At 35.4% G+C, this 24398-nt stretch overlaps 5 protein-coding genes across 5 annotated transcripts; 2 read left to right on the top strand and 3 right to left on the bottom strand.

The window, feature by feature from the left end:
- The first annotated feature begins 482 nt into the window (after window positions 1–482).
- Window positions 483–1268, top strand: LOC108206927 (auxin-responsive protein SAUR21-like). The gene has a single exon (XM_017377365.2). The coding sequence runs from the start codon at window positions 798–800 to the stop codon at window positions 1083–1085; it is 288 nt and encodes a 95-aa protein (XP_017232854.1). The 5' UTR covers window positions 483–797; the 3' UTR covers window positions 1086–1268.
- A 12884-nt stretch (window positions 1269–14152) lies between these two features.
- On the top strand, window positions 14153–15015 carry LOC108206365 (auxin-responsive protein SAUR21-like). Its single transcript, XM_017376638.2, has one exon. It carries the CDS (start codon window positions 14372–14374, stop codon window positions 14657–14659), a length of 288 nt encoding a protein of 95 aa, XP_017232127.1. The 5' UTR covers window positions 14153–14371; the 3' UTR covers window positions 14660–15015.
- An 803-nt stretch (window positions 15016–15818) lies between these two features.
- LOC108206488 (auxin-responsive protein SAUR20-like) lies at window positions 15819–16695 on the bottom strand. Its single transcript, XM_017376806.2, has one exon. The coding sequence runs from the start codon at window positions 16313–16315 to the stop codon at window positions 16022–16024; it is 294 nt and encodes a 97-aa protein (XP_017232295.1). The 5' UTR covers window positions 16316–16695; the 3' UTR covers window positions 15819–16021.
- Window positions 16696–18861: 2166 nt separating this feature from the next.
- Window positions 18862–19725, bottom strand: LOC108206487 (auxin-responsive protein SAUR20-like). Its single transcript, XM_017376805.2, has one exon. It carries the CDS (start codon window positions 19351–19353, stop codon window positions 19060–19062), a length of 294 nt encoding a protein of 97 aa, XP_017232294.1. The 5' UTR covers window positions 19354–19725; the 3' UTR covers window positions 18862–19059.
- A 405-nt stretch (window positions 19726–20130) lies between these two features.
- LOC108207305 (cytochrome P450 CYP749A22) lies at window positions 20131–22136 on the bottom strand. The gene is made up of 5 exons (XM_064087082.1): window positions 21817–22136; window positions 21508–21731; window positions 21201–21433; window positions 20735–21116; window positions 20131–20652 (listed from the first exon to the last, which is right to left on the bottom strand). Exons 1-5 carry the CDS (start codon window positions 22088–22090, stop codon window positions 20224–20226), a joined length of 1542 nt encoding a protein of 513 aa, XP_063943152.1. The 5' UTR covers window positions 22091–22136; the 3' UTR covers window positions 20131–20223.
- Between the last annotated feature and the right edge of the window lie 2262 nt (window positions 22137–24398).

The following is a 24398-nucleotide window of genomic DNA, read 5'->3' as shown; positions in this document are numbered from 1 at the left end:
TTGAGATTGGTAATAGGAGGCATACGGATACCCATGACACCAAAGATCTTTCAGAGAAGAGTTCAGGAAACTGGATAAACACTAGGACTTGTATAGTTTTATGGAAAAGACTTTAGACCAGTGAGCTTAATTATGTGTTTATATAGAACAATCAGAAAGTTGTGTAGTAAGTCTGATAATCTGTTTCTTACATAAATCTGCCCTTTCTTTCATGGATATAACAACTTGTATCAGGTGTTTCCTACTACACAAAATAAACAGCTAGGATAGGTGAATGAAAACACTATCACATGAGTACCTAACTTGTCTGTCCCACCCAGAAATACTGACCACAAAAACTAAGAACTTAAAATTTGCTACCTTGCTTGCCAGGCAAAGTGAGGACTTTCCACCCAAATTTTTTGTACCTTGTTCATATCCGTATATATTGTGTTATATTCTGTCTTAACTCCACTATACGCATAAAACCTAAATTTAAATGACAAAATATAAGGTCCAGATTTGTAGGACATGATGTCTCTCAACAGACATTCAAGTCCTAGCATTACTCTTAAATATGTGTGGCCTTTGAAAGAGAATAGCATGTGCTATTGCCTAATGCATCTGTTCCACTCAATCTGCATTTTGATCAACCGCTCATTACTTGCTATTTCCATATAAAAACTGTGATATCCTCAACCAAATTCATCACAAAATCAAGTCTAATTGAGGGTCTAAGCCTACCATCTGCAGAAGTTCTTGTATTCTCCATAATCCCCGAAGATTATCCTTTGAAGTTTCAATTTTTCTTGAGCATCATGGGTGTTCGTGTGCCTCATATCACTAATCTCAAGCAAATTCTCAACAGACAATTTTCCTTAAAGAATCTTGATCGTAGTACAAATGTCCCTAAAGGATGTATTGCAGTTTATGTTGGGGAGAACAAAAGAAGAAGATTTGTAGTTCCGATCTCTTACTTAAACGAGCCCACATTCCAAGACCTGTTAAGTCAAGCTGAGGAAGAATTTGGGTTTAGTCATCCTGAAGGAGGCCTGACAATTCCATGCAAAGAAGACACCTTCATTGATCTGTTGAACAGATTATGAGAGTTTATATATATGTTGTTAGATAGTGTACAAATTTTGTAAACTAGTCCAGAAATTTTATATATGACTCCCATATAAATCTTTTAGGTAGAGCAATAGCTGATACTTTAATTGTAATTTGATCACATTAATTTCTACATGGATTTGATCTCTGCAATCTTTAATCTTTTAGGTATTATATATCTTTGTAAGTACTTTTTTATTTGAAATAGCTATTATCTGGTACTAACAATTTTGCAAGGTTCCAGTTTGTAATGTATACTAGTCAATCCACTTCCATCTGGTAACCTAGGGAAGATCAAAGTAACCATCTCATTACACAGAAATATGTTTTTTTAGAAATCATCAGTGAAGAATTTCTTTTGCTTAGTTAATAAGTATCTATTCATTCATACATATTGCTATCCTGGAATTACCGAGAACTCTTTGGATGGATGCAAATAACATGTTTATTCAATTTCACTCTAATAGCTGACAGACTCACCCTCCAATTTCAGTTGTGCAGGTTTTTTTGTAGTCTTCATGTAAGCCAGACGTTTCATTCCCTTTTTTTTCATTTTAGTACCTACAAGATAATATGTAAACCTGTCTTCGTTCCTCAATCATTGCATCTGAAATTTGCTGTTTTTATCAAGAACATCATTTAATTGTTCTGGGTAGATAAGTTTAACTTTTCAACTCTGACCAGACTTGACATCACAGTTTAAATCATATATAATTACATGCAGCAGGTAGCCAAGACACAAGAAAATCTGCTGTCTCATTGTAATCAGAAAATCTTCTAGATGCCTAAAATCGAAGGAACAGCCTGCAGTCTTGGATACTTAAGATTCCTAAAGGAAACCTTTGTGGCGTGTAATAATTTCTCTCGATCAATTTAATAGTTGCATGGTCTCTTTTCAAACATGTATGCTAAAACTCAACTTCTAACACCATATGAAAATTATATTTCATATTACTGAATTTTAAAGTCACCAACTAGAACCAGTGTATTCTCAGCCCATAGATATGCTGCTGTCAATATGAATCAAGTCCAGAACGAGCAACCAGTCAAACACCTGTTTTTACCAAAATTTGCGGGGTTAAAAGCCAAGCCTATTTAATTTCTATAACAATGGAGTAAGTGTTTAATGTATGAATGTTTAGTAGATCAAATAGATGAATATCGAATAGAGAGCAAAAGACAAGAACACAAACAATTTTGGTGACGCGGAAAACCCCTTGTAAAAGGTTAAAAACCGCGGGTGGGAATGTCCCAGCCAAATATCCACTATAATGATGTAACATCAGCTTACAAGTATGATAAAAGCAAGATACAAGTACAAAAATACGCAGACGTCGGCTTCAGAAGTAGTTCATGTCCGACAGCAGCATGCACCCGTCCAACAGCAGTGTGCACCCGTCGACACCTCTATGTACCCGTCGGCAGAATGATTTGAGGGAGATGAAGATGTGTAACTCAGCTGATATAAGTTGAAGAAGAGAAATCCTTGTATGTTAATATATGTATATATGTGTGTGTATCAATTTGTATATCTTGGGCTTGGTTTGGGGTTTATGCGTAAGAAAAATAATGGTATTAGGTAGAAGAAGAAGTTGTAGGCGTGTAGAAGTCTCTTGATGATAATCTCTTAGAGTTGCACTACAATGTAATGAGTAGAAGATAACTCAGAGTCTATTATGCAGCATGTAGAGATAACCTAGAAGTAGTGTAATGTGCCCTCCGTATATATACTTGTCTTCCAAGAGTCCTATCCCATATGCAACTCCTATTTTCTCTCCACTTAACTCCCACGTGCATGTAACTTCCTCCTATATTCCTGGCACCTCTCTAACTTCCATTTGAATTCTCCCCCTAAAAAGGTGGGTTTGTTAAGACCCAGTCTTCATGCTTATCCATCTGCCACTACATGTCTTGTCGCCAGTACTTCCCGTCGTGTCAGTGCAGTTCACGTCGTGTCCTGACGCCTGTAAAATCTGGGTACAAACATACACCAAATCCACTTCCCTTCTATGCAAATCATAAGGAGACTTCAAAATCCCTTCCTATGTAGAATTTGCTTTAGGAGTGCATATATTACATGAAAAAGTTACTAATTTGGGAATCAAGTTTTTTTTTTCTTTATATTAATCCAGATTTATAAGAAGTAACTATGATCGATAAATTCTGGTGATGTTAAATTCAACAAAATGGTGAGTATCAAATTATCCGTTGCCAACAAAAATCTGATCAAAATCCCTATTCTACTATATACATTTCAGTGTTGTACTATCTACCTGTACATAAATGTTTTCTCACTATAATCTATCCAGGCGTGAAGTAAGGTGAATGAATGTTTCCACTGAGCAGGGAATAGTGAATGAATGGTGAATGAATGAATTCTTCCTCAGCTTGATTTAACAAGTCTTGGAAGGCAGGATCATTCAGGTATGAAATGGAAACCACAAATCTTTTTCTTTGCTTCTCCCCAATATATACTGCCAAGTAACCCTTTGGAACTGTTGAAGTTGTTGGGCCTTGGCCCAGAGTGAGAGGCAGCCCAAAGAAGAATAAGCCCAAACAGCAAGCATGAGGAAGTCACGTGCCAGAGTGCTATATAAACAGAGCAGCTAACACAGGGTTGGAATCTGAGAATAGAATAGATACATACACTCTGTAATAAACATACATACACTGTTCCAGCATTTGGCGCTAGAAGGAGAGGGCAGATCAGCATTTGGCGCTAGAAGGAGGGGGCAGATCTACCATGGCAGATGAAGCGAGGGAGACGATACAAGTTCTGGAAACACGAGAGGTGATAGTAACTAAGGAGATAGACACTAAAACACAAAAAGCTGTTCGAAACTAGAGCAGGTGAATCTCGCGGTGGTCCGGCTTATTCGGATCCTACCGGAGGTGGTAGTAGGCGACGTCGCCGTACACGCACACTGGCAGTGACGCCGCAAGGTAAAAAGGCACATTCTGGTGATGCGAGATTGCATTTAGAGAAGCTTAAGGCCAAAAGATTGGCTGTTGAAGATAAGGAGCAGTTGAACCGTGAAGCGATCAAGAGCGAACTTGACACCCTTGACCGCGAGCGGAGATGGATAGAGTTTCAGATGAAGCAGAGGCGTGAGGCTGAGAAATGGGAAGAGGAATTTGCGAAAAAGAAGGATGAGCATGTTGCTTCATCCGAGTATCCAACAGAGGATTACGAATCCTCCTTTCGAGGTTCAGCGTATAGTGAACGCTCTAGAAGGGAGGATTCGGTTGGCTCGTATAGCTCGTTTCGACGCAAGAAGAAAGCATCTGCAGATGATTGGTCGGAGCATGAGGAATTGAAGGAGGATTGCTCAAGTAAAGGTCATTCATCAGAAGTGGTGAAGTTGTGAGCCAAAATGACGGCTCTCAAGGAATTAGTGAAGACGCGGTCTGGAGTCCCATTTTTGGGTTAAAGAGGGAATCACGGGCGCCCATCTTTGGGGTAATTAATGCCTACGTGGACATTTGAGACCTCCGCCAAATCAGAGCCCTGATGGCTGATACCATGTTGAAAAACAATCCATCTGAAACCTTAAAGTGTTAGAGGAAGGCCTAGAATGGACCTTATGCTATATTTCAACAATCTGTTTTGGGTGTTGGTCCCCAGTATATGATTGTTGGGGAGAGTTTAAACAACATACGGTTTCTGGACCGTTGGATATAGCGAGGGACGGCTGAGATCAGAAGAAAAAATGTTCTCGTCTAGCGTTTTAAAACCGCTGGATGTGTACACTGAATGGTACACATCCAGCGGTTTTTAAGCACTGGACGAGAGGATATTTTTTTGTGTCCGGCGCTTAAAACGCACTGGAAGCACAGGCAACCAGAGAAGATATAAATTAATGTTGATGCAGCAATACAAGGCATGATGGAGGGATGCTTATACAACATCTGAAATTCCGCATTCCATGTGCAGCTCTGGAGCCTATTATCAAGTTCTCAAAAGGTTAATAGCCTCATTTATCTTAAAAATAGCTCTCATTCTTCTGCAGCAGAAGCAGATGTGGTGATATATTTTTTCATGGCTTCTAGTGGATCTTCAAAGTATATTTCCAGTTGGTGGCAGTTCTCTTCCTAATTTATACTGGAATTGGGCAACTGTCACAACTTGCTGGGAAGAAATTTGATAAAAGAGCTATCTAATTTATCTGTCAGAAATCTTCTTTAGCATTTTCTGTCTTTCAGCTATGAATTTTGCAAATCGAGAACCCTTCACATCTTTGGAATTATCTCCTAATAAAATTCTGGTGAATCAGGGGCCTGGCTTGGGAGTTACCGGAGGCACCAAGGCCCAGACAGAAGATATATATTCATTTGGCTTGTCAAGATCTTCTAGAAAAAATGATAACAAGAATGAGAGCTATTTTCAATGAACAAGGCTAATAAACCTTTTGAGAACTTGATAACAGGCTCCAGAGCCGCACATGAAATTTGCCTGTGCTTCCAGCGCTTCTTAGGCGCTGGACACAAAAAAAATAAAAAAATTCTACGTGTACCGTTCAGCGGTTTTTAAGCGCTGGACGAGAACATTTTTTTTTTTATCTCAGCCGTCCCTCATCTGATCCAACAGTTCAGGAGCTGTATGTTGTTTAAACCCTCCCCAGCAACCATATGCTGGGGACCAGCACCCGTCTATTTTTATTTACTTTTTGTTTTGTGAATATAAACATATAAAAACTTATAATCCTAACACACAAAATCCTAACAGTCATCTATTTCTTACATAAATTTGCCCTTTCTTTCATGGATATAACAACTTGTATCAGGTGTTTCCTACTACACAAAATAAACAGCTAGGCTAGGTGAATGAAAACACTATCACATGAGTACCTAACTTGTCTGTCCCACCCACAACTACTGACCACAAAAACTAACAACATAAAATTTGCTACCTTGGTTTCCAGGCAAAGTGAGGACTTTCCAGCCAAATTATCTGTATCTTGTTCATATCCGTATATTTTATGTTATATTCTGTCTTATCTACACTATCAGTAGGACATGAGAATATATCAGGTCCAGATTTGTTGAACAGAAGCAGTAGGAATTGACGTCTCTCAACAGACATTACTCTTAAATATGTGTGGCCTTTGAAAGAGAATAGCATGTGCTATTGCCTAATGCATCTGTGCCACTCAATCTGCATTTAAATCAACCACTCATTACTTGTCATTTCTATATAAAAACTGTGATATCCTCAACCAATTTCATCACAAAATCAAGTGTAATTAAGGGTCTAAGCCTTCCATCTTCAGAAGTTCTTGTATTTTCGATATCCCCAGAGATTATCCGTTGAAGTTTCAATTTTTCTTGAGCATCATGGGTATTCGTGTGCCTCATATCACTAATCTCAAGCAAATTCTCAACAGACAATTTTCCTTAAAAAATTTTGATCGTAGTACAAATGTCCCTAAGGGATGCATTGCAGTTTATGTTGGGGAGAACCAAAGAAGAAGATTTGTAGTTCCGATTTCTTACTTAAACGAGCCTACGTTCCAAGAACTGTTAAGTCAAGCAGAGGAAGAATTTGGGTTTAGTCAGCCAGAAGGTGGCCTCACAATTCCATGCAAAGAAGACACCTTCATTGATCTCTTGAACAGATTATGAGAGTTTATATATATGTTGTTAGACAGTGTACAAATTTTGTAAGCTAGTCTAGAAATTTTATATATGGCTCTCATATAAATCTTGTAGGTAGAACATTAGCTGATACTTTGTAATTTGATTTCATTAATTTCTACATGGATTTGATCTCTGCAATCAGTATGTAGTCATTTTTATTTGAAATATAGATAAGCAGCTTTATACATTATTGGTCCGATCACAAATGTAATTGTTCAAAAGAAGAGCAATTTCTATGTCTTTATTGTTTGAAGTGGCTTTTCCGTGTAGAGAAGACATTGGTTAACCTCAGTTTAGTCTTGCGCAGATATAAGAAACAAGTAGCTATAATCTGGTACTAACAATTTTGTAAGGTTCTGGTTTGTACTGTATACTACTCAATCCGCTTCCATTTGATAACCTAGGGAAGATTAGAGTAACCATCTCATTACACAGAATTATTATTTTTACATATCAGTGAAGAATTTATTTTGCTTAATTGATTAGCATCTATTTATTCATACATATTGCTCTCCTGGGATTACCGAGATCTCTTTGGATTGATGTGAAGAACTTGTTTATTCAAATTCACTCTAGCAGTTGACATACTCAACCTTACAATTTCAGTTGTGCAGGTTTTTTTGTAGTCTTCATGTAAGCCACGAAGCCACTGATAAGCTTGTCGTTTCATTCCATTTTATGTTAGTACCACCTAAAGGATAATATGTAAACCTGTCTGCATTCAACAATCATTGCCTCTGAAATTTGCTGTTTTTATCAAGAACATCATTTATTGGTTCTGGGTAGATAAGTTTAACTTTCTAACTCTGACCAGACTTGACATTCACAGTTCGAATCATATGTCATTACATGCAGCAGGTAGCCAAGACAGAAGAAAATTTGCTGTCTCATTGTAATCAGAAAATCTCCTGGATGCCTAAAATCTAAGGAAGAGCCTGCAGTCTTCAGATCATTTTCTTTTCTATGCGAATGTCATTGGATGCAAATCATAAGGAGATTTCAAAATCCCTAATTTGCTTTACGAGTGCATATATTACAAGAAAAAGTTACTAATTTGGCAATCAAATTTTTTAGTTCTTTATATTAAATAGTAGAATAGAGATTTTTAAGAAGAAACTATGATGGATAAATTTTGGTAAAGTTAAATTCAACAAAATGGTGAGCTTCAAATCATCCGTTGCCAACAAAAATCTGATTAAAATCTCTATTCTACTATTTACATTTCAATGCCATACTATCTACCAGTATATAAATGTTTTTCTCTATGATCTATCCAGGTGTGAAGCAAGGTGAATGAATGTGTCCACTGAGCAGGGAATAGTGAGGCCGCCTTCTGGTTGGCTGAACCCAAATTCTTCCTCAGCTTGATTTAACAAGTCTTGGAAGGCAGGATCATTCAGGTATGAAATGGGAACCACAAATCTTCTTCTTTGCTTCTCCCCAATATATACTGCCAAGCAACCCTTTGGAACTGTTGAAGTATAATCAGGACTTATCAAGAAAGATGACGGGTTAAGGATTTTCTTGAGATTGGTAACACGAGGCAAACGAATACCCATAATACTATTAGATCAATTAGAGAATATGGAGAAAGTAAAGGACTTGTATAGTGAAGACTTTAGACAATTGAGTTTTGTGGTGAAATTTATTAATACCCAGTTATGTATTTATATAGAAAATTGAACAGTTCATCAAAATGTAACTTGAGTGGTGAAGAGGCATTAGACACTAGCACATGAATTTCTCTTTCAATAGCTACATATATTTATGACAGATAGAATGACTTCTCTGTCTGTTGCAAGACAGCATGCCCCTACTTATCAAATCATCCACAACAAATTTACAGAAAGTGACATTATATTGAAATGGTATACATTAACACTTGATGTCCTACAATTTTCCTAGAGACTTAATTGTTTTATGGCGGGGTTCACAAATAAGGTCTTCATGTGACAATGTTTTTTCCACCTACGAGATATCCAGCAACTTCTTTATATCCATAGACGTCGCTGCTAATTGTTTTGCTGTATATGCAGATTTTTTTTCACAAATTTGCTTGACATGAGGAATACGAGGAATGTGAATAGACGTGATTGTAAGTGACTTTATGTGCATGGAATGAATGTTAATGAGGTAGATGACTAACCAATGGCTAGACGAACAAATGAAGGTTAATAGTGTTAAGCTTAAAATGGTTTCCGTTAAAATCCCAATGATGTGCTTATATAGCAGATGAACCAATTCTTGAATAGTAAATTAAGGACTACTAATGCATATACATTGGTGATAATAAGTCACTTCCACATGGTTTTGTCCTACAAATATCAAATGAATAGGAAGACTGTATGACCAAGACACACCCTGCCGTATTACATATGATGATCTTGAATTTATAGGTTGTCTATTTTTTGAGATTTTAAACACCATCACACAGGAATCATACCATCTAACCCTTGTCTGAGCACATATATTATATTTTTGTGGTACGGGAAGTAGTAAGGTAATGCAGGTACAAACTGATGTGCTACTTTCTATTGTAATCTCTTGATTGATGTTTAATAATTGATTACTTCTCTGTTCTTCTATGTATAAGCATTCAACTGGGTCCATGAGATGTTTACCACCAGAAATAGAATCTGTCTCAAAAGTTACTGTTAGAACAAATCCCACATCGGTTGTGGGAGGAGCATAAAGTTAGAATATAAGCAGCCAGAACAACTCCAATAGAACGAGGCCTTTTGAGAGGTGCCCAAAAACAAAGCCATGCGGGCTAGGCCCAAAGCGGACAATATCGTACCAAAGCGGACAATATCGTACTATTGTGGAGTCTTGGCTCAGAGCAAGGTTGGACCGTAATTGGTCCGTAACTGGTCCGTAACTGGCTTGCTTAGCTGGCTCAACAGTGGTATCAGAGCAAGTATGCCTTTCTTAATGACTGGAATTAACACTCGATCTGTCTAAATTTCTTAAACCTTGAATTAGTTGTTTTTATAAATTCTACATTATTGGATTCAAGAACAGAAGCATCAAGCACTTATGAAATTCATAAAATTTCTCTTATTATCCATTTATATGCTAACAAGATTTATGGTTTTTTAATAATCACTACACACTTATATCAGAACTGAATCCTCACATAACATTCGTTATTTGATTTAAAATTTAGCCAAATTCTCTTGGTCCACATCAAGGTCATTAGATAATCAAAGTCTCATGTCATTAGGCCTGTTTTCCCCAAATTTTCGAATTGAACACAGCACATATAAACTCAAGGCTGCAGATTTAGCATAGGACAGGGCATGCAGATGAAACTAAAAGCAATCAACTCAATAAAATCACAGAATTCATAATTAAATTTAAAGATATCACCATTCCATGAACATAAAATCACAGGGCTGCCCTCATATACCAAACTCAGTGATACATAAACATAATCACACATAACTCAACCCAAATTACTAGCATGCAACTCTTATTACAGCTATGTCATTATCAATTCATAATAAGTCAAAAACCAAACCAATTATGCATAAAACTCAAACTAATAATCAACTATAAATCTGAAAAAATAAATCATATCGTCAAAATATCAACTTAAAGTTCCAATTTGAATTTGTAATTTCATATCAAGTCTTGATCAGGTATACATTTGTAGAACACATAATGTAGCGCATTTTTTGTCTAGGGGTGATCAATCTCTAACATAAAATAAATGAAATAATGTATGTGCTGCAGATTTAACTTGAAGCAACTTGAAGCATTATTGTTATACCTTGCCAAGTATCTTCTGCAGGTCGATGCCTGATCAATTTCGGTCTAGTAAATATGATCACAGAGAAACTGTAATAGGTTCTGACTAAATCTTTCTGAAATATAGGAATATAAGATAAGAGGCTGCTTTCTCCCATATCAATTTTCAAGAAATTTATCTGTTAACCCACTATTATATGCCAATTTCGATAAATTTCAGAATAACGTGGAACTGATCACAGATACTTGATTTATGTTATACGTGGACGATGCTTGATGAAAGAAATGAAGGTTTGCTAGTAAGCCTTGTGTTGATTTATGTCAAATTCGCTATGTTTATATAGAAGGTTTCTTGAACACTGAAAATGAAATAATAAGTCACTAGCACATGGTGATGTCCTACAAATACAGAATGTGTAGCAAGGTTGGAGAAGTTTGGGATATATGTCTCTGCTTACCAAGACACAACTTGCCCTACACATACCAAGGATAATCAAATATCTTAGTTGTCTGATAGCTCTGCCTTAAATTTTTAGGAGTCCAATTATTTGAATTTTTAACATAATCAAACGTAAAATCAACCTTCTAATCCTTGTCTGAAGCATGTATTTGGCTTTGTGGTACAAGAAGCAGTAGGGTAACATAAATACAGACCCATGTGCTACTCTCTCTTGAAATCTTTATCTGATGCAGAAGTGTTGATTTTTGAGGTGGTGCACATAAGCAATCAATTGGGAACATGAGATGTTTCCTAGCAGAAATAGATATGGCCTCTGAGTTGTTAATCTATGTGGTGAGCCAAAGAGAAAGGCGTGTGAATTTCTCATATTTTAGATGATATTTCATTTCTCCTTTTTATATCTAATCGCAGAAAAATGGAACTGCAAACAAGTCAACATAAACTAATTAGCCGAACCATCAAAATTTTCATCCACATCTACTTTCATTATATAATCATTCCTGTCAATTTTTTCATTACACCATGAAAACCGTATGACTGTTATTTCTCATGTTAAGAAAAGTATCAATCAGTCTTCTCTGTTTTGTTGAGATATCTTGCTAGTTCAACAGTGCTTCTTCTTCCAAAAGGCTTATGGCAGTTTATGTTGGGGAGGCCAGAGAAGTAGCTTATACAATCCCGATAGCATATTTAAGTGAACCTCCCTATCAAAATTTATTGACTCAAGCCGAAAAAGAATTCATAGTTGATCATGTAGAAGGTGGTCTTACTATTCCATGTAGAGTAGACATATTCTTTAAACTCACTTCTTGCTTGAGCATTGTATGAGAAATGAATTGCTAAGGAATAAAAACATGCATGCTTATAACACGGAACTTCATAGCGAAGTGGAGTGTGGATATGAACCACTGACCTTGTCATTAGGGAAAGGTCAAGGACCAACCTTTACTAGTAGCCTATTCCTGGATTCTGGATATATTTTTTAAAAGTTCTTTCGTTGTCCATCTTCCCTTTATTGTGAAGGTTTAAATATCTACCATAAGTTTCTCCTTTCTTTAAATTTCTTTTTTTGCAAGGACAGTTGATGTAATTTTGTTCAGGTTTGGTTATGTTTTTGTTCATCAAATTAAAGGATCTAAAAAATAGTGTCACATTCCTAAAGAAAAGGGGGTGGCTCCATTGATAATTAATAATAATAATATGAACAATTGCTTGTTCACATAATTAACCATTCAACATAGATCACAAGAAGGTTTGGTAGATCAACTTGAAAAATAATCAAAGAGAAATCGAATGAACCCTCTATGTATTGTCAGAATTTCTTTTTATTTTGCTTAATCTTTCTTGTTCGGTCGATCTCTACTCCTTGCCAGTTTCATACCCCCGATGATATTTTTCTTTTGGGAAAAATATCAAGTTAGTCACTCGTTTCATCCAAATATATCAAGTAAATCATTACTTTCCAGTTTGACTCAAGTTAACCATTCACTCTGTTATTCCGTACAAGCAGTATGAATCTAATCTCTTTTTCAATCAATTACAACAATTACTGTTAATATTTTCGTTAGTTATCGAGTGCAGCATGGAAGTGACTAGGATAGTCTGACATGTAAATGAAGATCACAAGAATTTATGTCATGACCTAACCAGTAGAGCTTATAAATTTTTGAAGTTCATTTACATGTGAGGTTATCCTATTTACTTTCACGCTGTTCCGGGTCGATAATTAACATAAATATTAACATTTGATATTATAAATGACTAAAAAGCAGAGTTGAGCCTAACGACATGTACAAATTAACAGAAAGAATAGATTAACTTGAGTCAAACTAGAAAGTAATGATCTACTTGATATATTTGAATGAAACGAGTGATCAACTTGATAATTTTCCCTTTTTCTTTCGCGGGAGTTCTTAATGCTCCGGAGCTGACAAACACATAAAACCACTATGTAAAGCCACACGTCTAATAATAACGACTCCAGATACATTTAAGTTTACATGTTTGGAGATGCTTTACTATTTAACAATTTAATTTTTTTCAAAGTGAGGTTAATGAAGGTGTCGAGAATTATGAAGGCACCTTTTGAATGATTCAACACATGTTCTTCTTGGGCTTAACTTGACAAGTCTTGGAAGGCAGCCTCATTCAGGTATGATAATTGGAATTTTTTACTGCTCAACGTAAACTTGTTATAAGAAATGGTAGAAATATCAACAAAAATGGGGGATCAAATTAGACGTTGCCTACATAATAGTTATAAACTAATCCTATTCTACAATTTACACTCAGAAGCTCATCAAATGAGATCGGAATACTATCTACATGTATATGAATTGGTTTCCGTTATAATCTGTTCAGGCGCGAAGTGATTTCATTGAATGTGTCCACTGAGCATGGAATTGTAAGACCTCCTTCCGGATGATTGAATCCAAATTCTTCCTCAGCTTGACTTAACAATTCTTGAAAGGCAGGCTCATTCAGGTATGAAACAGGAACCACAAATCGGCTTCTTTGCCTCTCCCCAATATAAACTGCCAAGCACCCCTTTGGAATCGTTGAAGTAAGATCAGGATTTATCAGGAAAGATGACCGGTTGAGGATTTGTTTGAGATTAGCAATGCGAGGCACGCGAATACCCATTCTGCTATAGATATTTTAGTGAAGAGTTGGGCGATACACCAGAAACGCAAGGAAATGTAAGTTTAAGGCTTGAAGCAATTGAGTTTGTGATGAATTCTACTAATGCTTAAATATATGTATATATAGAACATAGATGATAGAACTTCTCAAACAATTTATCCAAAATATTATCCGTGGGGCGAAGAAGCAATAGACACTTGCACATGATATTCTGTTCTAATAGCTACAAGTATATATGACCAAGAAGATTTGATTTATGTGTGTTGCGAGACATCAAGCCCTACGGAGTCTGCTTGATTAAGCCCCAGCAGCTACTGTTTTCTACTAAATGATTCATCAATGCAACAAAATAACAGCTAGGATGGGTGAATGAAAACACTATCACATGAGCACCTAACTAAAACTCAAGAGTTTCAAGCCAAATTATTTGTATGGCGTTCACATAACACATATTTAGATGAGAAGATATCAGGTTCAGATTTGTAGAACAAAAGTAGTAGGACATGATGTTTCTTAACAGACATTTAAGTCCTACCATAAATCTTAAACATATGTGGCCATTGAGAGAGAATAGCATGTGCTAATGCCTAATTCATCTGCGCCACTCAATCAAATGTTCAATCGTTCGATACTACTTCCTATGTGCTCTATAAAATAGCTATTATAAACTCAACCAAATTCATCACATAATCAATTGTATTCAAGTGTCTAAGCCTTCCATCTGCACAAGTCCTTGTATTTCAATATCAGCAGAGTTTATCCTGAATACTACAAATTTTTGATTTTAGCATCATGGGTATTCATGTTCCTCGTATCACTAGTCTCAAGCAAATTCTCAACCGCCAATTCTCCTCAACAAATCTTGATCGTAGTACAAATGTCCCGAAGGGATGCATGGCAGTTTATGTCGGGGAGGACCAAAGAAGAAGATTTGTAGTTCCGATCTCTTACTTAAACGAGCCTACTTTCCAAGACCTGTTAAGTCAAGCAGAGGAAGAATTTGGGTTTAGTCATCCAGAAGGCGGCCTCACAATTCCATGCAACGAAGACACCTTCATTGATATGTTGAACAGATTATGAGAGTTTATATATATGTTGTTAGATAGTGTACAAATTTTGTAGACTAGTCCAGATATTTTATATATGACTCTCATATAAATATTTTTGGTAGAGCATTAGCTGATACTTTGTACTTTGATCACATTAATTTCTACATGGATATGATCTTTGCAATCACTATGTAGTCATTATATATATTTATAAGTACTTTTTATTTGAAATATAGTTATATAGATAAGCAGCATTATACATTATTGGTTCCAATCACAAATTTAATTGTTCAAGAGAAGAGCAATTTCCATGTCATTATAGTCTGAAGTGGCGTTTCCATGTAGAGAAGACATTCGTTAACCTCACTTTAGTCTTGCGCAGATATAAGAAACAAATAGCTATTATCTGGTACTAACAATTTTGCAAGGTTCTAGTTTGTAAAGTATACTAGTTAATCCCCCTCCATTCGATAACCTAGGGAAAATTAGAGTAACCATCTAATTACGCAGACATATGTTTTTTCGAAATCATCAGTGAAAAATCTCTTTTGCTTAGTTAATTAGTATCTATTTATTCATACATATTGCTATCCTGGATTTACCAAGATCTTTTTGTATGGATGTGAAGAACATGTTTAGTCAATTTCACTCTAACACTTAACAGACTCAACCCTCCAATTTCAGTTGTGCAGGTTTTTTTGTAGTCTTCATGTAAGCAACTGATAAGCTTGATGTTTCATTCCATTTTCTTTCATTTTAGTACCTTTCTGCATTCAACAATCATTGCATCTGAAATATAGGTTCTGGGTAGATAAGTTTAACTTTCCAACTCTGACCAGACTTGACATTCACAGTTTAAATCTTTGATAAGGAGATTAATTTCTAAATAGAATTTGCTTTACATTACATGCAAAAGTTACTGATTTGACTATCAAAGTTACTGATAAGTATCTTCTGCAGGTCGATGCTTGATCAATTTCGGTCTAACAGTAAATATGACTACAGGGCAACTGTAGATAGGTTCTGACTAATTCTTTTTGAAACATAGGAATATAAGATAAGAGGCTGCTTTCTCCCATATCAATTTTCAAGAAATTTATCTGTTAACAAAATATTATATGCCAATTTCGATTGATTTCAGAATAATGTGTAACTGGTAACAGATGGGAAGTTATTTGCAAACAACATAATTAGATCATAAAAATATTATCGGGATGTATATAGTTTAATAATTTACAAAATTTTAAGTAATGATCTTCCTCATTGAAAATGATTCCATGAGATACCAGAAGAAAGTATTTGCATAATTATGTCTTTGGTCCAACCTATTCTAAGTTATCTCCTACTACCTTACAAAAAATTTCTAAACTACTTATACTGATCATGTTCTTCTCTATGATTTTCTTCTCAAGCTTGAGGCGAGATCTGTAAATACATCTTCTCTGCAGGGAATTGTAAGACCCCCCTCTGGATGATCAAAACCGAATTCTTCCTCAGCTTGACATAGCAAGTCCTGGAAGGCAGGCTCAGCCAAGAATGAAATTGGAACAACAAATCTTTTTCTTTGGCTCTCCCCAACATAAACTGCCAAACAGCCCTTTGGGACGTCTGAAACTGCTGTAGTTGCGAAAGAAGACCCCTGAAAGATTTTCTTGACATGAGGAATACGAGGCATGCGGATACCCATGTTTCTAAGTTGGTATTCTTAGTATGGATGTCAAGAGGGAAAGGACTAGACGATGCTTGATGAAAGAAATGAAGGTTTGATAGTAAGCCTTGTGTTGATTTATGTCAAATTCCCTATGTTTATATAGAAGGTTTCTTGAACACTGAAAATGAAATAATAAGTCACTAGCACATGGTGATGTCCTACAAATACAGAATGAATAACAAGGTTGGAGGAGTTTGGGATATATGTCTCTGCTTACCAAGACACAACTTGCCCTACAAATACCAAGGATAATCAAATTTCTTAGTTGTCTGATAGCTCTTCCTTCAATATTTAGGTGTCCAGTTATTTGAATTTTAACATAATCAAACATAAAATCAACCTTCTAATCCTTGTCTGATGCATGTATTTGGATTTTTTGGTACAAGAAGCAGTAGGGTAACATAAATACTGACCCATGTGATACTCTCTCTTGAAATCTTTATCTGATGCACAAGTATTGATTTTTCAGGTGGTGCACATAAGCAATCAATTGGGAACATGAGATGTTTCCTAGCAGAAATAGATATGGCCTCTGAGTTGTTAATCTATGTGGTGAGCCAAAGAGAAAGGCATGTAGATTTTTCATATTTTAGATGATTTTTCATTTCTCCTTTTTATATCTAATCGCAGAAAAAGGGAACTGCAAACAAATTAACGTAAACTAATTAGCCGAACCATCAGAATTCTCATCTACATATACTTTCATTCTATAATCATTCCTGTCAATTTTGTTATTACACCATCAAAGTGTATGACTGTTATTTCTCCTGTTAAGTATCCATCAGTCTTCTGTGTTGAGATATTTTGGTAGTTCAACAGTGCTTGTTGTTCCAAAAGGCTTATGGCAGTTTATGTTGGGGAGGCCAGAGAAGTAGATTATACAATTCCCATTGCATAAATAAGTGAACCTCCCTTCAAAAATTTATTAAGTCAAGCCAAAAAAGAATCCAGGTTTGATCATGTAGAAGGTGGTCCTACTATCCCATGTAGAGTAGACATTCTTTAAACTCACTTCTTGCTTAAACATTGTATGAGAAAGAAATTGCAGTACTAGATAATTTTTAGTGTAGTCAGTGGTTGGTATATAAATGTGAGACTCTCTTTTTCCATTTAGTAGCCTGACAAAGTGTTGAAATTATGCTTTAGCTGCTGCAAAATATCATGTTGGATTGTTCCTTAGTTGTTATCTGGGTATTAATTGATAATAAATAAAGTAGTTGTAGCCATCTGGTAGTTATAGTTGGTTTCTAGGAAGTTACAGACAGTTACAACTGCCTTGTACATAGATTAGCAGTTACTATATGTGATGTATATAAACTCAGTTTATCAATCTAATAATATTAAGTCTTTTCCCATAAAACCATCCTATTCAGTTCTGTATTCTTATTCTTAGTTTCTTAATATTTAATCAAAAACTCCAACACAAAGATATACTGACCAGAGCAACTGTTGATAGGTTCCGACTAATCCTTTCTGAAATATAGGAATATAAGTAGAGTTAAAATCCCAATGATGTGCATATATAGCAGATGAACCAATTCTTGAATAGTAAACCAAGGACTACTAATGCATATACATTGGTGATAATAAGTCACTTGCACATGGTTTTGTCCTACAATTATCAGCTGAATAGCAAGACTGTATGAGTGTGGAATATACGTCTCTGACTACCAAGACACACCATGCCGATATATGATAATCTTGAATTATAGGTTGTCTATTTTTTGAGGTTTTAAACATCATCACACAGGAATTATAACATCTAATCCTTGTCTGAGCACATATATTATATTTTTGTGGTACCAGAAGTAGTAAGGTAATGCAGGTACAAACTGATGTTCTTCTTTCTATTGTAATCTCTTGATTGATGTTTAACAATTGATGACTTCCGTGTATAAGAATTCAACATGAGATGTTTACCACCAGAAATAGATACCGTCTCAATAGACAATAGTTCTTCTCCATTATCTCTCCCCAACATAAACTGTTTTATATAATTAGGACTTACCAAGAAAGATGAATGGCTAAGGAATTAGTTGAGATAGACTGATCAGTAACACAGAAAGGTAGGGGAAAATATCAACTTAAAGTTCCCATTTGAATTTGTATTTCACATTAAGTCTTGGTCAGGTATACATTTGTGGAACACATAATGTAGCACATTTTTTGTATAGATGATCAATCTATAGCATAAAATAAATGAAATAATGTATGTGCTGCAGATTTAAATTGAAGCAAACAGAATCATAACTTGAAACATTGTTATACCTTGCCAAGTATCTTCTGCAGGTTGATGCTTATCAATTTCGGTCTCACAGTAAATATGATCACAGAGCAACTGTAGATAGGTTCTGACTAAATCTTTCTGAGATATAGGAATTTAAGATAAGAGGATGCTTTCTCCCATATCAATTTTCAAGAAATGTATCTTTTAACACACTATTATGTGCCAATTTCGATCAATTTCAGAATAACGTGGAACTGATTACAGATAGGAGTTATTTGCAAACAACATAATCAGATCATAAAAATATAATTGGGATGTAAATAGTTTAATATTTTACAAAATTCTGAGTGACGATCTTCCTCATTGAAAATGATTCCTTGAGATACAGGAAGAAAGTATTTGCATAATTATGCCTATGGTCCAACCTAATCTAATTTATCTCCTACAAGCTTACAAAAAATTTCTAAACTACTAATTTTGGTCAGGTTCTTCTCTATGATTTTCTTCTCAAGCTTGAGGCGAGATCTCTAAACACATCTTCTCTGCAGGGAATTGTAAGACCCCCCTCTGGATGATCAAAACCAAATTCCTCCTCAGCTTGACATAGCAAGTCCTGGAAGGCAGGCTCAGCCAAGTATGAAATTGGAACAACAAATCTTTTTCTTTGGCTCTCCCCAACATAAACTGCCAAGCAGCCCTTTGGGACGTCTGAAACTGCTGTAGTTGCAAAAGAAGACCCCTGAAAGATTTTCTTGACATGAGGAATACGAGGCATGCGGATACCCATAATTCTTAGTTGGTGTTCTTAGAATGGTGTCGAGAGGGAAAGGACTAGAGGATGCTTGATGAAAGAAATGAAGGTTTGGTAGTAAGCTTGTGTTGATTTATGTCGAATTCCCTATGTTTATATAGAAGGTTTCTTGTACACTGAAAATGAAATAATAAGTCACTAGCACATGGTGATGTCCTACAAATACAGAATGATTAGCAAGGTTGGCGGAGTTTGGGATATATGTCTCTGCTTACCAAGACACAACTTGCCCTACAATTACCAAGGATAATCAAATTTCTTAGTTGTCTGATAGCTCTGCCTTAAATATTTAGGTGTCTAGTTATTTGAATTTTTAACATAATCAAACACAAAATCAACCTTCTAATCCTTGTCTGAAGCATGTATTTGGATTATGTGGTACAAGAGGCAGTAGGGTAACATAAATACAGACCCATGTGCTACTCTCTCTTGAAATCTTTATCTGATGCTTGATCATTCAGGTGTTGCATATAAGCAATCAATTGGGAACATGAGATGTTTCCTAGCAGAAATAGATATGGCCTCTGAGTTGTTAATATATGTGGTGAGCCAAAGAGAAAGGCTTGTGTCATATTTAGATGATATTTTATTTCTCCTTTATATATCTAATCGCAGAAAAAAGGAACTGCAAACAAATTAACATAAATTAATTAGCCGAACCATCAAAATTTTATCTACTTCTACTTTCATTCTATAGTCATTCATGTCAATTTTTTTATTACACCATGAAAACCATATGACTGTTATTTCTCATGCTAAGAAAAGTATCCACCATATGAATTACAGTTTGAACTGACAAATATTATAGATATGATTCTGTCAGTTTGTTACAGCAAGGCCTACACCTCAGAGAGGTCGAAGCATTACCTGTACTCCATGCTGTGGACGAGTAGTCAAGATTTGTACTGGTGAGTGTATATAGGTAGGAGACAGAGTAAAGGTGTAGCGCTGCAATATCATCACAAGTGCAATTTTTGTTTCATTTGTGGCAAAGTTCAAACCTACACAACTTCGTGGCCCTAGGCCAAAGGGGATATACACTGCTGGATTATTTTTTGTAGCGTTTGCAACCCCTTGGGAAAATCTGTCGGGCTTGAATTGATGTGCGTCCTCTCCCCATATATTTGTGTCATGATGTAGTGCCAGCGTTGAAAGAACAACATGGATATTGGCTGGAAGTATATAATTTCCCAACTTCGTTCCCTCTTTGACTTGTCGTGTAAATTCAATGACAGGAGGGTAGAGCCTGAGTGTTTCATTGATGACCATGTTCACCTACACCGAAGAAAAACAAGAATGTCAAACTGAAATGTGTTAGAAATTTCCAGTCCACTTCAAAGAGATAAAAAGAATATACTATTTTAAGCCTTGCAATGCCATCCGAATGTGGATGCTCCTTGCCAAACAAGTTGAAAACTTCTTGTCTTGCTTTTTCTTGCCAATCTGTATGACTACCAAGAAGAAACACAGCCCAGGAAAGCAAGGTTGATGTCGTTTCTTGTCCTGCAACGTAAAAGGTCTTGCATTCATCAACTACATCCTGTATAGTGATTCTTTTGTCCTGGTCGGAATCAATCATTGCCTTCATAAGTGAGCCAAGAAGGTCAGTCCCGAAACTCCCTACTTCTCCATGCATACCACATTCTTTCTTTCTTTTATCCATAATCCTCACTATAGAATCATATATATCCTGCTCAAGTTTTTCTGATCTAATATCGTCCTTACTTTTAGAAAACCAACTGCAAATGTTTAGCAGGTAAATTGCTCAGTTTAATCAATGCGAGAAAATCAATAAAGAAACTCATGAAAAATGGTTCATTTACCTAAGACCAGGGAGCCTAACTCTGTAACTATTTCTGGTGATTATGATGGCCATCTCTGATAACATGTCGAAAATATCCCTTCCTTCCACAAAACTGCTCCCAAAAGCAGTCCTAGAAATAATTTCAGATGACAAGAACTTAAACTCTTCAAAAACTTCAATCTCTCTTCCTTCATGTTGTCTCCATCTATCTAGCATCATCTCAACACTTGCAATCATGTCTGGAATCATTCTCTAACAAAGTAACATCACTAATATTACTGTCGTGTATACGAATAATGATTATCAGTAAGTAGATAGTGCAGTACCTTCAAGCTGTCAGCATGAAAGACCTGATTAGCAAGCTTCCTCTGCTTCGCCCACTTTTTCCCCTTTGCTGTCACAAGTCCATCTCCTAATAAAACCTTTACAAACCCTGTACTCATTTCTATCTTCGGATAATCTTGTACTTTGTTCATGATTTCTTTGATATACTCTACTTCAGTAACAAACAGCTCCGGTCTAGGACCATACCAGGTCAGAAAGTTCTTCCCTGACAGATTCCGATATGACATATTAAAACTGTAAGTCTCATGTGTTAAACTTTAGGAATCTACAAGGAATGATAGTCATATTACCGTAAATTTTAAGCCAGGAGTAAAAGTGAGGCTGAAGTTTTGGAAATAAATTGTGTGACAAGCAATCCATAGGTATAGCCATAGATTGTCTTCTCATAGACAGAATATCCTTGGTATTGCCATGAAGAAACTTGTAAGAATTACCCTTGATTCCTTGCTGTCTAAGGAACCTCTGCTTACGAATCGGAGTTAACCATAACTTATTCAGAAGCCAAATAGAAACAGAAAGAGAGCTGACAACAAAGACAGCTGATGCAAATTTCAGAACATCCATCTTGTTTAAACCCCTGTATCAAAAATTTGTTTTTTAAGGTTTTGATGAGGGTATGATCACTATGTATATAATGTTATTGTCATTGTCATTCACATTAAATTTAAGCAGACTTGCCGAGGTTAATCATCTAAGCCAACAAGTCACTTTATCCTGTCATTAGAAAACAAAAAACTAGTGTCCAAAATGAAATGTAATGAATCTTGCAGGCTATTACTAAAAATTTTATAACTAGAGGGTCACACTCGGCGATGATTCATAAGTTGAGTATTTTATTTTGGTTATAGACCTTATTGTTATAAACAATGCAAACTGGATTTCGAATTAATATTAAAAATAATAGAATCATTACTATTTGTTAAAATATCAATTTTAAAATTTATATCATTCTTGCATGTAATAAATTTAAAGGCAAGTCAAAGACGGTTTAATGTTTATTTTGTACTCGCTCCGTCCCCGTACTTGGGGGACGCGGCACGCACTTTGATGCTTCTCTGAAGTATATTTTTATAAGTTATTTATAAAAAAATTCAGAAAAAATTAAAAATAAACTATAAAATTATATTTTATAGAAGTATTAAAGTTCGTGTCGAGCAATGAAAAAAACATAATAAATTAAATAGGACCGAGGGAGTATAAAAGCTCGTTCAGTTGGCGCTAGAGAAATGAGAAAAGACTCTGAGTGTTATGTTATTGACACATAATGCCCCAGTTGTCACTATTTAATAAGAAGGCCAAAATTGTCACTCTAAAACACCACTTAAACTTGCGTTTTCTCAATTCATTCAGAACGTCATACGAAGTCACGTTTTAAGGTTTTTATTTTTTTGAAAAAAGGTAAAACATAACACGAAGTTACGTTTACAATATTTAGTTGGGATAATTAATTTATACGTCCTTGAACTTTGGTCCATTTTTGATTCGCATCCTTGAACTAAGTTTGTCAATTTATGCATCCTCAAACTTTGTAAATTTCCAATTCAGGTCCCTCCGTCAGTTTTTGACCAACGGAAGTTAGTAATTAGGGTTTTGAATTTGGGGGTTTTCGACTCGTTAATGGATTGTTAAAATTGATGGTATGGGAAGTTTCGGGAGGTCAAACCGAAGAGATTCATGTAGGTTTCAATGGCGGAGGATTGCCGGAATGATGACCGGAATCAATGGCCATTTTCCGGCCGGCGGAGACATTGCCACCATTCCGGCAATCCTCCATCATTGAAACCTACATTAATCTGTTCGGTTTGATCTCCCGAAACTTCCCATACCATCAATTTCATCAATCCATGAACGAATCGAAAACCCTCAAATTAAAAACCCTAATTGACTAACTTCCGTTAGTCAAAAACTGACGGAAGGACCTTAATTGGAAATTTACAAAGTTTGAGGATGCATAAATTGACAAACTTAGTTCAAGGATGCGAATCAAAAATGGACCAAAGTTCAAGGACGTATAAATTAATTATCCCTATTTAGTTTCTTAATACTTATAGATTTAACATGAAGTTACGTTTTCATCCTTATAAACGTAACACGAAGTTGCGTTTTGCTTATTTACATATAAAAAAAATTAAACACAAAACGAACGTTATACACACATTATAGTCACGGCTTCAACAGAGAGCAAATAAGAAATAGAGGCGATTAGTGATTGAGGAGTTGTAGCACGATTCAATTAGAGCCACTGCATTATGAATTTCGAGATACTATATTTAAGTTGTGTTTTGTGTATATTGTCTATATATGCTAGGGTTTTAAGGTTTATATTGTTTTTAGTTTGTATCTTGATTGTGTGTATCCTTGATTGTTTTATATTGATTATATGTAATGTTGATGGTTAATTATATATAATTAATTATGGGCATCGGAGCATTCAGATTCATGTATATTGAGTAATTGAACATTTATAGGTAATATACCTAATTTAGTTGTTGTGTGTCATGTATCTTGAAATGTAGTTGTTGTATGCATTGATTTGATTGTTAAATAATTATACTTATGATCTGAAGTGTCAAGCTCATTATAATATGAGTTGTTGAAATGGGTATGCAGGATTTTAATTGTGGTAGTTGTTGTAGTGTAGGGTTTCGAATATGCATTATAGTGATTATTAAAAATAATGTTGATAATTATAGTGCGTATACATTTTTGATACTTTTAAACAGTTTTGGTGTAATTATATAGATAATTATAGTTATTATAATGATTATAATCTGATAATTATAGTTCATTGATATTTATGGTTGATATTAGTGATTTTACCTGGACCGATTTATTAATGCTTGATTATTGATTATAGTGATTTTGCCTAAAC

This window comes from Daucus carota, chromosome 2 (assembly GCF_001625215.2).
Source record: "Daucus carota subsp. sativus chromosome 2, DH1 v3.0, whole genome shotgun sequence".
NCBI classification, from domain to species: Eukaryota; Viridiplantae; Streptophyta; class Magnoliopsida; order Apiales; family Apiaceae; genus Daucus; species Daucus carota.
This window is presented reverse-complemented; position numbering and strand designations above follow the sequence as displayed.